The sequence below is a fragment of the Podarcis raffonei genome, chromosome 7 (genome assembly GCF_027172205.1).
Source record: "Podarcis raffonei isolate rPodRaf1 chromosome 7, rPodRaf1.pri, whole genome shotgun sequence".
Classification (NCBI taxonomy): Eukaryota; Metazoa; Chordata; class Lepidosauria; order Squamata; family Lacertidae; genus Podarcis; species Podarcis raffonei.
The window spans coordinates 11,280,746-11,293,494 of record NC_070608.1 but is presented as its reverse complement, the minus strand read 5'-3'; the positions used below and the strand labels follow the sequence as shown (position 1 = coordinate 11,293,494).

At 46.0% G+C, this 12,749-nt stretch overlaps 1 protein-coding gene across 5 annotated transcripts in view; it reads left to right on the top strand.

The window, feature by feature from the left end:
* The window catches only part of EFR3A (EFR3 homolog A), an 87,740-nt gene extending 75,392 nt beyond the window's left edge, over window positions 1–12,348 (top strand). For 2 of the 5 annotated variants that reach the window (XM_053395291.1, XM_053395292.1), the window contains exons 19-25: window positions 521–648; window positions 3,807–3,895; window positions 4,182–4,230; window positions 4,540–4,643; window positions 6,604–6,653; window positions 7,800–7,894; window positions 8,035–8,292. In XM_053395291.1, coding sequence (XP_053251266.1) covers window positions 521–648; window positions 3,807–3,895; window positions 4,182–4,230; window positions 4,540–4,643; window positions 6,604–6,653; window positions 7,800–7,894; window positions 8,035–8,069 — 550 coding nt within the window. In that variant the 3' untranslated portion in view covers window positions 8,070–8,292. Of the gene's footprint in view, window positions 1–520; window positions 649–3,806; window positions 3,896–4,181; window positions 4,231–4,539; window positions 4,644–6,603; window positions 6,654–7,799; window positions 7,934–8,034; window positions 8,293–11,149 lie in introns of those variants that run through there. The other 3 variants (XM_053395295.1, XM_053395294.1, XM_053395293.1) reach the window with 3 other exon arrangements.
* Window positions 12,349–12,749: the final 401 nt, after the last annotated feature.

Here is a 12,749-nt window from a genome sequence, read left to right as displayed (position 1 = left end):
CATTCTAGCCAGGTACAAACACTCCAGGTGTGAAGCAGGGCCAGTGAGGGTTGTGGCCTGTGGAGAAGGGGTGTGGCTTGGTAGAAAGGCCTGGAAGGCACATCCCTGGTCTTGTTGGTACTAAATACTACAGTGGTACCTCAGGTTACAGACGCTTCAGGTTACAGATGCTTCAGGTTACAGACTCCACTAACCCAGAAATAGTACCTCAGGTTAAGAATTTTGCTTCAGGATGACAACAGAAATCGCCCACCGATGGCGCAGTGGTGGCGGGAGGCCCCATTAGCTAAAGTGGTACCTCAGGTTAAGAATAGTTTCAGGTTAAGAACAGATCTCCGGAATGAATTAAGTTCTTAACCTGAGGTACCACTGTATTTAAGAATCAGATCTAGGGTGCAATATGCTCCATTGGGTAATTCGCTCTAACCTACGTTCTGAACCATGCCTCTCTTTTTTTTCTCATTCTTTGCTTCTTTTACCTAATGGTTTTAAATCCACAATTGCAAATTGTGTTTTGAAGCCTGCCCAAGTCCCTGGAGAAGGACGAAACGAGCTTGTTCTTCTTGACCAACCAAATGGCAGAATCGCTGGGTGGCAGTGGCTACTGCGTGGAGAGACTGTCTGTGCCATATGTACCACTTGTGACAGGTAAGCCCCTGGTGGCTCACGCATCCTCTTCACCTGTAGTCATTGACCACTGTTTATCATAGCTGCTTTTTTAAGGGAGGGGGTTGCATATAGCATCCTTTGGTGCTTTCCAGCAGTCCAGCAACATTGGAAGTGCAACCAGGCTCCCCATCCTTGTTGTAGGAGAATCCCAAATACTCATAATATTATCTGAGTGAAATGCATATGCATACATTTTTAGAAGCATATCCTATTGGCTTTCTTGATTGCAGCTATTTATATCCATCGTGGAGGCCCTTTAGAGATGAATAAATGCTGTGATACATTTCACTGCTAGTGAACAACAAAGTCTTCTTGGATCTACTTTTAGGCATGCTCAATAGTCTTATTGATTCTGTGTCTCTATAATAATAATAATAATAATAATAATAATAATAATAATAATAATAGAATTTATTATTTATACCCTGCCCATCTGGCTGGGTTTCCCCAGCCACTCTGGGCAGCTTCCAACAGAATATTAAAATACAATAACCTATTAAACATTAAAAGCTTCCCTAAACAGGACTGCCTTCAGATGTCTTCTAAAAGTCTGGTGGTTGTTTTCTCTTTGACATCTGGTGGGAAGGCGTTCCACAGGACAGGTGCCACTACCAAGAAGGCCCTCTGCCTGGTTCCCTGTAACTTGGCTTCTTGCAGTGAAGGAACCATCAGAAGGCCCTTGGCGCTGGACCTCAGTGTCCGGGCAGAACGATGGGGTTGGTGGAGACTCTCCATCAGGTATACTGAGCCGAGGCCATTTAGGGCTTTAAAGGTCAGCACCAACACTTTGATTTGTGCTTGGAAACGTTCAGGACCAGTGTTATGTGGTCTCGGCGGCCGCTCCCAGTCACCAGTCTAGCTGCCGCATTCTGGATTAGTTGTAGTTTCCGAGTCACCTTCAAAGGTAGCCCCACATAGAACACATTGCAGTAGTCCAAGCGAGAGATAACTATATGCAGAGTGAGACATGCACACATACGTGTTTAGCTCTTGTGGGTGGGGAACAGGCTCCTTCTCCATCACTAACATATTAAATGCAGTTCAAAGCATTGCAAAGGAACTGAGACCCAGAGCCTTTCTTGGGTTGCCTAGTTATTTAGATTCTGGCCCAAACATTGGTGGCTTTTCTGCTGCCCCATTCCTTTTTTCTAATTTCCTGTATGGTATGTCATCCTAAAGCTTCTATTTCCATTCTTATGCATCTTCGGAAATGTAGCTCTATTCCCATCTGGCAAAAAGCCTCATAAAAGCAGGCGCAAGTCAAAAGGTAAATTGGAGCTCCCACTGCTTGTTCCCGCTATAGCTTCATGGTGGTAGCACCCAGAGACAGCCAAATAAGCTCCTTATGCTCATAGGTAGAAAATCCCAGTGTTGTGCGATTTCCCCTTATTTCCCCTGCTCCTAGTAGCTGTGACCCACACAACTGTAGACATTAGGACTGCCATACAGGGTGTCCTGGTTTTTACTTTTTGAAATAGGGCAACCAGGGCCGGATTTAGGTTTGATGAGGACCTAAGCTACTGAAGTAATGGGGCCCTTTATATGTCCAGCTGTCTTTTGTCAACAACAAATTGTCACTGTTTTTTGTGTTGAATATATGCTGTATGGTAATTTATGGACCTAATAGGTATCTAAAGCCGTTTGCCCATGTTGCCATGCAACCAGTCCATGCAGAATGTAGGCACCTTATATATAGAAATGAGCAAACCAGTGATATTTTAGGGAGCAGGCGGGGCCCATTACTTACATCACAGGAGCCTACACAACACAAAACACTGTTGCTGTATGTAGGTTTTATTTTATTTGTTTTTTATCTTATATTTTGGAAATGTACATCTAGGTTTTTTACCTTTACATTTTTGGGGGCCCCCAAGAGAGTGGGGCTCTAAGCTATAGCTTTAGCTTATATGTAAATCTGGCACTGATAGCAACCCTAGTAGATGTAGCATATTTGTACGCATCTCATAGGTATTTTTTCCCAAATGTTTTTTTATCTATCTTCGCATTTATATCCCACCTTTCCTCCAAGGGCTCTCCTATCCTCCATGTGTCCTCACAGCACCCCTGCGGAATAGGCCAGACTGAGAGATAGTAATTGCCCAAAGTCACCCAGTAATCTTCATGGCCGAGTGGGGATTTGAACTCCCGTCTCCCAGATTGCAGCCTAGCACTCTAACCGCTACCCCACGCTGCCTCTTTGCTGCCAGTGTGCTTCTGCGCACAGTTCAAGTGGCTGGTATTCTCTTGCAAAGCCCTTGATGGCTCAAGGCCATGGAATTGGAAGCACCATCTATGAACCTGTCTGCTTTCTGACACCTTTATGCCTTCCTGTAATAATAAATAATAATAATAATTTATTATTTATACCCTGCCCATCTGGCTGGGCTTTCCCAGCCACTCTGGGTGGCTTCCAACAAAATATTAAACCACAGTAATCCATCAAACATTAAAAACTTCCCTAAACAGGGCTGCCTTCAGAAGCCTGGTAGCTGTTGTTCTCTTTGACCTCTGATGGGAGGGCATTCCACAGGGCGGGTGCCACTACCGAGAAGGCCCTCTGCCTGGTTCCCTGTAATGTGGCTTCTTGCAGCAAGGGAACTGCCCTTGGCACTGGACCTTAGTGTCCAGGTAGAATGATGGTAGAGACAGGTAGAGACTCTCTTTCAGGTATACTGGACCGAGGCCGTTTAGGACTTTAAAGGTCAGCACCAACACTTTGAATTGTGCTCAGAAATGTACTGTAAGTGTCCTATCTTCTGAAATTAAGTAGAAGACCAGTGGAGAGAGGACCTTTTCATTGATGGTGACCCAGTCACAGGGCATTTCTCCCAGGGACACTTAGCTGATGCCGACTGTTATTTGGGGTTAGTTTTGCCTCCACCCATGCAAGCCAGAGGACTTATTGGAGTTTCAGGATGAATTCCAGCCAGGCAAAAGCACTCAAAGAGAGTGTGAAGCAGGCAGGTGAAGGGTGTGGACTAGAGACAAGAGGTGTGGCTGGACAGAGTCCTAAGGGCCAGACATAGGGGCCGGGGAGGGGCCACTGAAATTTGAATTGACTCGCTTCAGTTTGGGGCAAAGAAAACAGGAAAGCACAATGATGTCTTGACGAGACAGGCATTTCTCTTTTTGTTCAGATGAAGACAGGTTGTCCAGGAGGAAGAGTATCGTGGACACCTTGTCAATTCAGGTAGACATTCTGCCTGGCTGCAGCCTGGATGAAAAGGTATGTAACAGTTCCATTAAAGAAAAGATCATGCATCTCTCTCCCCCCCCCCCCATAAACATTCTTCAGTGCTTTCAGTCTATCTATATACCACAGTATTGTGATTTGCATTTGCAGATCTACTGTACTGCATTTAAAGTAAAAATGTCACCAGGAAAAAACACACACACACATGATTCAAAGGGCTGTTTTTCGGGTGGAAAAAATATTTGAGACACTTAAGATGAATTGTAGCTGACCTTTTACTGCGGTTGACACAGTAGCCTAAACACTATTGTTTCTTTAGGCAAATAGCACTGAAGAAATCACCTTTGAGACGCTGAAGCAGGCAATAGGTAAGAAGGTTTTGCATTTCTGTATTCACTAGTAAAAATAATATGCTCCTTCAAGGGTGAATTATTTCACTTCACTCTTTGTTTAATACAAATTTTTTTTTTCCTTCCAGTAGCACCTTAAAGACCAACTAAGTACCAACTAAGACCAACTTTGTTTAATACATTGGCCCTAAATTGGGATGAGGATGAATAATATTCCTGATGTTTCCCTTTGCTTTGCTTTCTGGTTACTCTGTTGATGCTGTTAGCAGCTTAAAGTCATTGGCTTAAAGTTGGTTGGTTTTCCCCCCACCCCCATCTCTCCAAAAGACAACAATGGGCTTGAGGAACAAGAGAAAGAAAGAAGGCGCCTTGTGATTGAAAAATTCCAGAAGGCTCCTTTTGAGGAAATTGCTGCACAGTGTGAAACCAAGGTAAATACTCGGGCCATGATCCGCCTACTCGATCCTACTAAGGGCTTAAACAGATGCACCAGGTATGCTGGACCTCATTAGCGACGAATGTCAGAGACGAAGTGCTAAGGCTCTCCTGTCCCTGGACTAGGGATAGCCAACATAAGACCCTCCAGATGCTAGGGAATGCAACTCCCATAATCCTCAACCATTCACCATGCTGGCTAGGGCTGATGGGAGTTGGAGTCCCAAACAACACCCCTCTACACTTAGATGCCGCCTCCTCCCCCATGCATACAGGTACCCTTTGGCAGGCATCTTACAAAGAAATCTTCTAGGGCAGGCTTCTTCAACCTCAGCCCTCCAGATCAAATCAAATTTTATTAAACGGTCACAGACCAGATTAACTCGTACAGCTAGTCAGCAAAGCATAACACCGGAAAAAACAAAGGACAATTTCAATACAGATTAGGCCATAACAGCAATTTACAATTAGACAGCATAAATAAAATTAAGTATTTGCCTTCGCCTGCATATTGGCATTGGAAAGCTCTTGTTTCCTGCGCCTAATAGCGGCTACCGGCCCTCCAGATGTTTTGAGACTAAAATTCCTCTCCCCGCCCAACCACTCCTGAGCCAGTGTGGTGTAGTGGTTAAGAGGGGTAGTCTCATAATCTGGGGAACCGGGTTCGCTTCCCCGCTCCTCCGCATGCAGCTGCTGGGTGACCTTGGGCTAGTTACACTTCTCTGAAGTCTCTCAGCCCCACTCACCTCACAGAGTGTTTGTTGTGGGGGAGGAAGGGAAAGGAGAATGTTAGCCACACTGAGACTCCTTAAAGGTAAAGGTACCCCTGACCGTTAGGTCAAGACAGGGACAACTCTGGGGTTGCGCGCTCATCTTGCTTTATTGGCCGAGGGAGCCGGCGTACAGCTTCCGGGTCATGTGGCCAGCATGACTAAGCCACTTCTGGCGAACCAGAGCAGCGCACAGAAGCGCTGTTTATCTTCCCGCCCCGCTGGTGCGGTACCTAATTATCTACTTGCACTTTGACGTGCTTTCGAACTGCTAGGTGGGCAGGAGCAGGGACCAAGCAACGGGAGCTCACCCCGTCGTGGGGATTCGAACCGCCGACCTGTGGATCAGCAAGCCCTAGGCTCTCTGGTTTAGACCACAGTACCACCCACGTCCCCTTGAGACTCCTTCGGGTAGTGATAAAGCGGGATATCAAATCCAAACTCCTCTTCTTCTTCCTGTGGGTCTCTCTGTGATGCTAAAAGGTTTGTGTGGAACCCCTCCCCTTTGAGAGACCCTAAAATTTGTCTTGTTAAAAAAAAATGCCTATCCCCATTTCGGCAAGTTGACCATTCCTGCTTTTGTGCGTCAGCAGCTTTGACCTGCGGCCCTTTGAAGGGATGACAATGGTTCAACATGGCCCTTGACCCCCAAAATGGTTAGCCACCCCTGCCCTAAGAGTTTGCCTTAACAATTTGTGGCTTACAGACACGTGTTTTGGTGTGGGCAAGTTTCCTTGAAATGGTTATGCACCTAACTTTTTGCAAGGATATAATCCTGGATGTGTACCCCTCCCCTGGCACATCAGTTGTGTGAATCACTGGCAGTCACTGGGAAAGGGACTGCACATCTGGGTGTGTCCCCAGTGTCAGGCATGCTGCTGCCCCCCGCCTCAATACAGCCATGTGTTCCCACAGGCTTTCTGGTCATGGACACCAAATGCATAAGGAGCTGTCCGTGCCCAAGCTTCCATGTGATTGGGCAATCCCAGCTGTGTGGGTGCCCATAAGCACCATGTCCAATCCCAGTAACTTCATGGTGCCCTAGATGCCCACAATGCCAGTGGATTCTGATACAAGATCAGTGCTGCTATTGCTGGCTCTGTTTTTTCCAGACCAATTTGTCAGAAGGTTGCGGTGGTTCCCCAGCACCCCTCTCCCTAAAATATTCAATCTTTTCTCCCTGCAGGCAAACTTGCTCCACGACAGGCTGACACAGATATTGGAACGGACCATTCGGTAAGAGTTCATGGAAGTGGTTTTGCGTTTGTGAAGAATAGGCAAGGCTACCAGGTTGTTCCTGGTTTCCAAAAAATAACTTGTGTTTCTGCTTTATTTTGGGTGGGGGCGGGGGGAGATGTTGGCTGCACCCCCATCCATACTTCCTAGGGTCCCATTAATATCTGTAGCACTTCCTTCTAAGGCAGGGTTCGGCAACATTTTTTGAGGCTGGTCCGGTCCACTCCCCGGCAGACCTCTTGGTGGGCCAGAGTGTGTGTGCCCACACATGCGTGCAAGCTATTTCTGGCGCGGTTCTGGGTTGGAAGAACGCCAGAAATAGCGTATGCGCATGGGCGCTTCTCTGTCCCGGAAGTGCGCCGGAAATGGCTTATACGCACGCGTACAGGCACTCCTCCAGGTGAGGAGCGCCCATGCACGTGCACACACGCTATTTCCGGCACACTTCTGACCCGGAAGTTGGTCCCCACGGCAAGAAAAAAATTGGCACCGCAGGGGGGGAAAGCATGGAATCCCCAATATGGGAGAAAAGGTGGGATATGAATAAATAAAATAGTTGCATAAGTGGGGCGATTGGACAATTAAAAGAACCCCAGACGACTGAAGCTTCCAAAGTATAATGTTATGGAAAGAACCAAAATATGTTGAAGGGGGTTAATGAGTAAGTCAGACACATGCTGCAAAGTTGAGTAGTCGTGTATACTTGAGCAGAGAGCCATTGAATATTGTAGTTGCGTGAACAGCAAAATGAAGGAGATAAGGATGAAGGCAATTGCTATACCAGAAAGCTGTAACTATGACGCATAACTTAGCTGGACAGAATACCTGTTGTTTAGGAATGCTTAAACCATAAATATTGCTGTATCTTTCAATCTCCTCGGCACTTTCTTCCCTTCCCAGGTGGGGTTAAAGTGGTGTCCATTTCAATGCTGAATAAATGCCTGTTAATTGATCTGATAGGGTTGTCCAGGCAAACCCACAGGGGGTATTGGGTATCACCCCAATATTTCTCCCAACAGTACCCCAGGCAGGAGAAAACCTGAAATGAGTGCCTCATCACAAACACTGAAAAGCAAGACAAATAAAATTGTGAGCATGCAGTAAAGCCTAAAAACAATGCCTCTATTTGTTCTCCATCTTCCCCAGGCCTCCTCCAAGCCCTTCTGGAACGGTGGCGATTAACACTGGACACAACCATTACCAGTCCATCCCAGTCTACGAGATGAAGTTTCCTGATCTTTGTGTGTATTGAGTGTCCTCTGAATTCATCAAAAAGACAGGTTTTTGGCTTCTCAGAAAATTATTTCATTGATTTTAATGGGGTGTCTGCCCCGAGCAGATTACATTATATTTTGAATATGTTTTTGTTTTGTTTTTATAGGTGAATTCTCCAACTCTTCTGCTGTGTCCCAGTAACAGTGCATTAGTGATAGATCTATACTGGACTTTCCACACAATTAGTTACTTTATTAGTAGTTCTGTGATGTTTTCCCCAGTGTTAACTGCACTGTTGCCAGCTGGAGGGGCACTCATGCGCTATTGTGCAACATGAACAGGACAAGAGAAAGGAAGAGAACATTTGTGGCATGAAATGTTGCAGGATTTCAGCAGGGAAGCCGTGGGATATGCACCAATTGGAGTATTTCCACCCATAACAGGCACAAACAATATTGAAAGCCAGATTGCTTATGAGCACAAATCTTCACAATGAAAAAGACTTCTGGAGGGGTCCTTATTCATCTCCACTGAATTCAAGACATTATATATATATAATTACTATTTGAAAGGCAAACCTTTCTTTTGTCCCGCCCCCTCCGATTTGTTTATTATATCTTAGCATTTTGTAATTTTAGACTACAGTTTGCAAGTGTAGTTTGGATGGGCTCTTTTCTTTTTTTTCAACCATGTGTTTTTGTAACCTGTTTTGACATATGTGTTTTTGGCAACACTGATATATTTACAGCCCTGGGTAGCTCTTTATTTGCATAGAATTTACATCTCCCAGGGAGGAACTATGAGAGTTATAAACAGGCTTGAAATATGTTTAAATTTCTGCGAGTTGTTGGGATGAGGAAGATAATCCATGCATGGAAAGGAAGTTGTGAACACACAGTGGTCTGGTTTCCACGCTAAGCCCAAACCATTGCTTTGCACAAACATGTTAGATTCCCAGAGACAATATTGCAGCTGTATCACATCTCCCTAGTCATTTTACTTCTGCACTGCATGGGGCTAAGCTATGGTTTGGCTTAACACATGGTCAAAACCCAGGCTGCAGAGAAGCCACAAACTGGAATGAAGGTTTGTCCTATGGCTTACAACCTGCAGCTTGCTTGGAGAAAGCTAAGCCTGGGTTCAGACAAAATGTGTAGCCAAACCGTGCTGTAGCTCAGGCATAGGCAAACTCGGCCCTCCAGATGTTTCGGGACTACAACTCCCATCATCCCTAACTAAAAGGACCAGTGGTCAGGGATGATGGGAGTTGTGGTCGCAAAACATCTGGAGGGCTGAGTTTGCCTATGTCTGCCTTAGCTGGCAGCAGCAAAACAACCAGTCAGTGTGAAGCGATTGCAATATCCTTTCTGGAAGCCTGGCCACTAAAATCCCAGCCCAGGAACTGGAGCTGCATACGAGTAGCATTTATTGCTACCAGTTATCTGTTGGTGGAGTCTGGGATTCACCCCACCCCGAGCGATTGGCAGCAACTTGACTTGCACAAGATTGGACTTTCAGCCTGGGAAAACTCACACATGGTTCCCTCTGTCACATGTGTGCTTTGTCCTGTTGGATCAGCACCCTGATGCAGGCCATAAAAGTGTGTATTCCGTTCAGTGGCAGTCCTCCATATGGGACGCGGGTGGCGCCGTGGTCTAAACCACTGAGCCTCTTGGACTTGCTGATCAGAAGGTCGGCGGTTCGTATCCCCAAGACGGAGTGAGCTCCCGTTGCTCTGTCCCAGCTCCTGCCAACCTAGCAGTTTGAAAGCACACCAGTGCAAGTAGATAAATAGGTACCGCTGCGGCGGGAAGATAAATGGTGTTTCTGTGTGCTCTAGTTTCCGTCAAGGGGTTCCATTGCGCCAGAAGCGGTATAGTCATGCTGGCCACATGAACCGGAAAGCTCCATATAATGTTTTGGAGCCTTGAATACTTGTTATTATAGAGTATTGGAATGTGCTGTGCATCCTGCCAAAGGCTATAATGTGGAGACCTGTGCATGCATGAGGCTCCCAATGCTGACTGCCCCATATGGAGTATTCCCTTCCACCCACTGCTGGCAGTTGGAGGATTTGCCCTATGTTTGTGGGGCTGCATCACCAGCCCACGGTCAGGGTGTCTTGCTTGAAAGGCAAGAAGCTTTCTGTTGGAATTTCTGGAATTGCACTATCCCCCCCTCCCCTTCTAAAGGAATATAATTTCTTACAGATTGTGGTTTTGAAATGCAGAGTATTTTGTTAATGAGAACTTAGGAGCAATTAAAGGGAAAGCGAGTTATATATTTGATATGGCAAGGGATATGGTAAAGGCATTTTAAAGAGGATAAGTATTTCATAATGTGCCGAACTGTGAAATGGGTGTGAAGTATTTCTGTGTGTGTGTGTGTTTAGCAAAACTTTGTCGTTGACGAAACTTGTATATCTTTAGAATGTTGTTGTCCAGCAATAGCATACAGTGGTACCTCTAGTTTCGGTCACGATCCGTTTCGGGGTGCCGTTTGCACCCCAAAAAGTCCACAACTAGAGTGGCGCTTCTGCGCATGCGTGATGCGCACAGAACTCTTCACGCATACGTGCAGCGAAACCCGGAAGTAAACTTTACTTTAAAGTTTACTTCCGGGTTTGCCGTGTTCACAAGCCGAAAAGACGCAACATGAACCTAACACAACATGAGGTATGACTGTATTCTACAGCCCTCTTAATTTGTATGTGCTTTACTGGATTTAATGGTTATGTTAAATTTCGTCGGCCCATGTATTTGGTGTCAACACATTGCCTGTGCAAGGTTAGAGTGTAATATTCTGTTAAAGCTGAACTGCAAAATGTTGTGTAAAGAATGTGATAATAATCAGCAGGGCTGTTGCCCTTCCCTGTTGTTCTGTAGATAACATGGAGTATTGAGTGTTGTGCCAAAGATTTCTCCTGCTTCCCCCCTCTCCCCAACCATTCTCTATCAATTTATGAGAAAAGAAACAGCATTCAGAAAACAGAAGGGATAAAATTTCTGTGAAATTCTCGTGGGCCAGGAACACTTGTTACACTTCCCTGACTTGCGAGGTGGCCAAGGAGTGTGTATGAATGTTCTGCCTTTCATTCTACACAGCGTCTCTCCAATGGTCTGCACTATGCAGTCTTCTTGGGTGCCTGTGTTTCAGAAAAAAGCTCCATGACACCTCAGGCAGACCCTTCTGTAAGCACAAGGGAGCTGTCTACTGTCTGCACCTAGCAGCTGGTCATTGCCATTGTCTTTTAAGTGAAGCCTTCCCTTTTATACTTACAGGACTTCCCAGACTGCACTAGAATTTTAAAATAAGCCAGCACGGAAAGACAGGAAAGAGGAAGAACTTCCCTTAAGAACGAAATCGGCAAGCGCAGCAATCTCAAGGGTTTGGTGGTCACATGTACCCAAACACATACTCTGGCTTTTTCCACTCTTCAGATAAAGTCCAGGGGAAGATGCCACAGGACTTTTTCAAATTAAGAAACTAGGGAGGCTACAGAGTGCTGCAGAAATGTTTAATGGAGATAAAAACACACAGCCGTGGTCTCCTCACCGCAAGAAAGTTAAGCTCAGTCCTGCACCCACCAAAGTCTGAAAAATGGTTCTAAAACACCCTGGGAATAAGGGTGAGCTCCCGTTGCTCGGTCCCTGCTCCTGCCAACCTAGCAGTTTGAAAGCACGTCAAAGTGCAAGTAGATAAATAGGTACTGCTCTGGCGGGAAGGTAAACGGCGTTTCCGTGCGCTGCTCTGGTTCGCCAGAAGCGGCTTAGTCATGCTGGCCACATGACCCGGAGGCTGTACGCCAGCTCCCTCGGCCAGTAAAGTGAGATGAGCGCCACAACCCCAGAGTCGGCCACGACTGGACCTAATGGTCAGGGGTCCCTTTACCATTTACCTTTAAGGAAAAGTGGGGTGTTCCGGGATCAAACCAGAAACCAAGACAGCATCTCTGAATCAGGGACGTCCCTCTGAAAATTGGGACACTTGGAGGGTCTGATGTTGTTGAGTGAAAGAAAAGACTGCAGATGTGGCTTCTGCAGAACAATTATTCCATGGCTGTTCTCTATACAGTGGTACCTCGGGTTACAGACGCTTCAGGTTACAGACTCCGCTAACCCAGAAATAGTACCTCAGGTTAAGAACTTTGCTTCAGGATGAGAACAGAAATCGTGCAGTGGCGGTGTGGCAGCAGCAGGAGGCCCCATTAGCTAAAGTGGTGCTTCAGGTTAAGAACAGTTTCAGATTAAGAACGGATCTCCAGAACGAATTAAGTACTTAACCCGAGGTACCACTGTATGTGCAACCCACCAGAACCATTTCCCCATGCTGTGCCCCTTTGAAGCTGGTGGGATTTGTACAAGAGACCCCTCGCACATCTTCCACGTGCTTCATTGGGGCTGGAGCAGGAGAATGCCCAGGTTGCTTGTGCCCGTAGCTTTCTCCCCACAAAACTTAAAATCGAAGTGAAACAGCAATTCCCCCCCCCCCCCGAACCACACTTTGAGCCCTACAGATGTGATTTCCCTTTTGCTTCAGTGGTGCGTGTGAACAAAGCACTTCCAAAGTGTCTAAAAAACTTCCCTTTGCTTGCACACTTCCAGTATTGCATTGTATGTAATAAATATTTTCTATTTTTTTTTAAAAAAAGACTTGTAGCAGCCAATGGTTTTTGTGCACCAGGACCTAGCATTCATAGTTGTGTTACTACTGTCTTATTCTTCTTGGTATCCATCTGAAGTATGTCACTTTATCCAACAAACACAAACCCCTGTGTGGGAAATGTCACCTGGTACAGATCTCTACAAACCAGTTGGGATTCATGTGTGGATGCTAAAGCCCCTTTCCTGGGATCCACATAGTCCAGCTCTTTATTTTCAC